General features: G+C 54.5%; 1 protein-coding gene across 2 annotated transcripts in view; it reads left to right on the top strand.

Moving 5' to 3' along the window:
• Nucleotides 1–3,664, top strand: part of WNT7B (wingless-type MMTV integration site family, member 7B) — a 94,794-nt gene that overhangs the window by 3,502 nt on the left and 87,628 nt on the right. The window contains exon 1 of one of the 2 annotated variants that reach the window (XM_010575286.1): nucleotides 2,765–3,174. The exons of the other annotated variant lie outside the window; for it this stretch is intronic. Coding sequence (XP_010573588.1) covers nucleotides 3,092–3,174 — 83 coding nt within the window. The 5' untranslated portion in view covers nucleotides 2,765–3,091. Of the gene's footprint in view, nucleotides 1–2,764; nucleotides 3,175–3,664 lie in introns of those variants that run through there. 2 annotated transcript variants of the gene reach the window in all.

Here is a 3,664-nt window from a genome sequence, read left to right as displayed (position 1 = left end):
CGAGGCCGCCGGCCCCCCCGGGAGGAGACCGGGCACCGCCGGGACGACACGGTCCCCGGCCCCTCCACGGGCACCCTTCGTTGTGCTGCTGCCGCCTCTCCTCGCCCTCCCGGCCAACCGGACACCCGTTCATTTTAAGAGACTCTTCACCCCCCCCCTCCCCCCGGCTTCTTTCCCCTGGCACTAGACTGGCAGCCCGGTGAGATACAAGAAATACCCGGTTCCCACCAGAAAGGAGTCCGGTGTGTTGCCTACCGGGCGTACCTTCAAAGCTCTTACCGGCTTCCGACGTGCTCTTGTGTCCGACACTCTCCAGGTTTGGGGAAAGAAAGAAACCGCAGCTGGGAATAGGCAGATGAAAGGAAAAAAAAAAAAAGGAAATACTTTATTCGTGCCTGCTCTGCTTCATCTGCCTGACTATGGTGTCGGCAACCATTTCAGTGCCGTTCTGCCCCTAGTTTGTCCAAAATACACGTGTTTGTGGAAGAAGGAACGATGGATGCTGAAATGCCCATATTAGGTGTCACCCACAAACCCCTCTTCTCCAGCGCCACATCATTTTATTGAAGGGAATATATTCGGCTTCAGTCAACAAAACAAGTGCACTTCTCGCTACCCCCGGCTGACATATGTATAGAAACCATTTGGATGGAATTTAGCGGGTTATTCTTATCACCAGCAGCATCATCATTAGTTTTCCGACGTAATAACCGGCCCGTGGTATTAGACTAAAATTGAACTTCCCGAAAAGAAACGGCGCGATTTGGTTTATTTTATACAACTTTCCTCCCACAACACGGTTAAGCTGTGGATAAAACCTGCTTCGATCCGAAAATTGTGGCGATTGGTAAACGGTCTTCGTTTCAGCTGGACCGGGTCAAACTCTGCCAGCACCAGTTCGAAGTTTGCCAGCGCCAGCATTTACTTTGCATTTTTACAATTAGCTTTTTTTTTTTTTCCTTCTTTCCCCCAGGCACATCTTTAAAAGCAGATGCACATTTAAAAATATATCCGAAGCCGAGTAAATGCTAGAAATAAAACATCAAAAGTGGCTACCCGTTCTCCTAGTTCACGTTCCGCACAGCTGCCCCAACCACAGCCCGCATGTCTGAGAGGGAGAACGGGCATTACAGGAGATACACATCTATATGTCCGTATATATATATACATACGCACACATACATTTACAGAAGTATAAATACGACGATTTTAGAATCTTAAAGAATTATAAATAAGACGATTCTGGGCTGTAAATAATCGTTGAAAGGCTTAAGCTTCTGTCTCTTGGTAATCGCGATTAGCGTTTCTCACAAGGACGTTGACTATCCCAGCGTCTGCACTGAACTTGTAGATAAACGTGGTTAAATGAAACCAAACCCCGAAAAGATTTTTATTGCGTGTTGGGCGGCAGACAACGTTTTTACACCAATCCTGCAATCCCCATTCCATCCGAAGGAATATTTCGTTGTGTCACGGAGGCAGCTGCACCCGTGTGCTGGGACTGGTTCACTGGCGGAGGTGTTCCCAGCGCGTTTGGAAGAGCTCTTGGCCAAGAAAACTCCTTCAGTCATTAGGCAATTAACCTGAGAGGAACATTTACAAACCCTACGGACCAAGGAGACTTCGCAGCCTGGTTCTTGCTCATTTCGGCTGCGTTTGTGTTAAATTATCTGCGGTGCACGTTTCTCTTTCGGGGTTCGTTTTCAAACCCTAACCCCGGCATCCGCAACGCACGTCTTTCCACCATCTCTCCCACCACTAAAACTTTCTTTTTTTCCCTTTTCCTCCGCAAAAAAAAAAAAAAAAAGAAAAACGCCCAACGAGGCAAAGAGGAAGAGCGACAGTCTCCTGCACGCTTGGGGCAACACGGGGCGAAGCCGGAGCGGGGAAGGGTCGAGCATCCCCTCGCCCCGGGGAGCGGGGGTGCCGAGGGGGCAGGAGCCGCCCGGCTCGGGGGAAAGGCAGGGGAGAGGCAACTAACCTGCCGGGAAACGTCTCTTCGGACCGGCATCTTCTCAGGAAGGAGAGAGGGAGAGGGAAGAGAGGAGACGACAGCTTTTCCTGCGGGAGCGGCGAGAGGTGCGGGGAGCCGGAGGCAGACGCCCCCCGCTCGCCCCCCTACCCCGGCTGCTTCACCCCCTCCCCTTCTCTCACGCGAAATCCAACCTCGCCAGGAAGCTACGAGCCTGCATGTCTCTATTTCTCACTCAGGCGGGCTACGACAACATATACTTTTTTTTTTTTTTTTTTTGAAAGGTCCCCCTTCAAAACCGGGGGACAACAAGAGCCGACCCCCCTGCCGAGGCTGGAGGGACGGCGGAGCCCTTCGGGGAAAGTGGGCCAAAGCCGCCCATCAGAAAGCAATTAACCGAGAGCAGAGGCTGGGAGCTGCCAGCACCTTCAGGATCTCTCCCAGGGCGAGCTGAAGGGGGTGCCGCGGCAGCCGGAGGGAGCCAGCCGCGGGAGAGCTTTGAAACCGCCCCGCGAAGCGGGTGGGGAGCGGTGCGGAGCGAGGCGGACGGAGAGAGCTCGGCCAGGGAGCGTGGATTCAGTGCAGCCCGGGCTAGATCAGTGTCTCTCCATTGTCATCCTCCCCTTTAAAAAAAAAAAAAAAGAGAGAGAGAGGGAGAGGGAGAGAAAAAAGTAGGCGGATTGCAGTGACTGACTGCCCAATGGCAGCCCCGAGTCTCAGGAGAGTTACAGAGAGAGGGAGAGAGAGAGAGAGAGAGAGGCACTTTCTGCCATCCAAATCCCTTAAACCATCCTCATTCCAACACGAGAACCCACTGTAACAACTTCCAACCACTGAGACATGACAGGCAGGAGCCCAGAGGCAGCAGCAGCAGCGAGAGCAGCAGCAGCAGCACATACTCTGCACAGGGAGCAGCATTAGCACCAGGGGAATACTAGACACAACAATACAAACAAACAAACAAACAAACAGACAAAGCCCCCCCAAGCCCAAGGGACTGGATTCCAACTCAGATTCAAGCCACAGCTGACACCAAAAAGGGTGGGGAATTACGACCGGGGGGGGCCAGAAAGGAATAACCAAGGAAGCGAACTCCAAGAGTGTAAACGGGATTCAGCCATGATCCTTTTTTCATCTCGCAGTGTGTTACTCTCAGTGTATTACCCTCAGATTTTCCTCATCCTTACCAGTGGGAGTTACCTGTAAGTGATCCAGATTTTTTTTTTTTTCTCTCTCTCTCTCCAAATACTGTTTGAAATGACCCCGCTAGCAGCTACCTAGGGGCAATGCGCAAAGCAAGCAGAGGGAGCCGGGAGAAGCCAGCACGGGCGGCAGCTCCGTGCGAGTGCGTGGTGGTGAGGATGATGATGATGATGATGACGGTGGCGGTGGCGGCGGCGGTGGCGGTGGTGGTGGCGGTGGCGGCGGAGGTGCTGTCCCGGTGGCGGTGCCGGAGCTGCTGCTCGGACCCTGCCCGGGGCAGGTACCCACCGCCAGGTAACTCCCGGGGGCTGCCCCGCCGGCGGGGCCCGGGGCCCGGCGTGCCCGCAGCGGGGGCGGCGCACCTTTGAAGGGCGGCGGGGCGACGGGGGGACGGAGTGACCGGCGTCTCCCCTGGGGACTCCGACCCCGACTCCTCCTCCTGCCAAACCGGAGATGGGCATCGCTTCGCGCTCGTCGGGGCGGGGGGGG

This window comes from Haliaeetus leucocephalus, unplaced genomic scaffold (genome assembly GCF_000737465.1).
Source record: "Haliaeetus leucocephalus isolate CR32 unplaced genomic scaffold, Haliaeetus_leucocephalus-4.0 Scaffold473, whole genome shotgun sequence".
Lineage (NCBI taxonomy): Eukaryota > Metazoa > Chordata > Aves > Accipitriformes > Accipitridae > Haliaeetus > Haliaeetus leucocephalus.
Note: the sequence above shows the minus strand (reverse complement) of the source record. Positions and strands in the feature narration are given on the sequence as shown.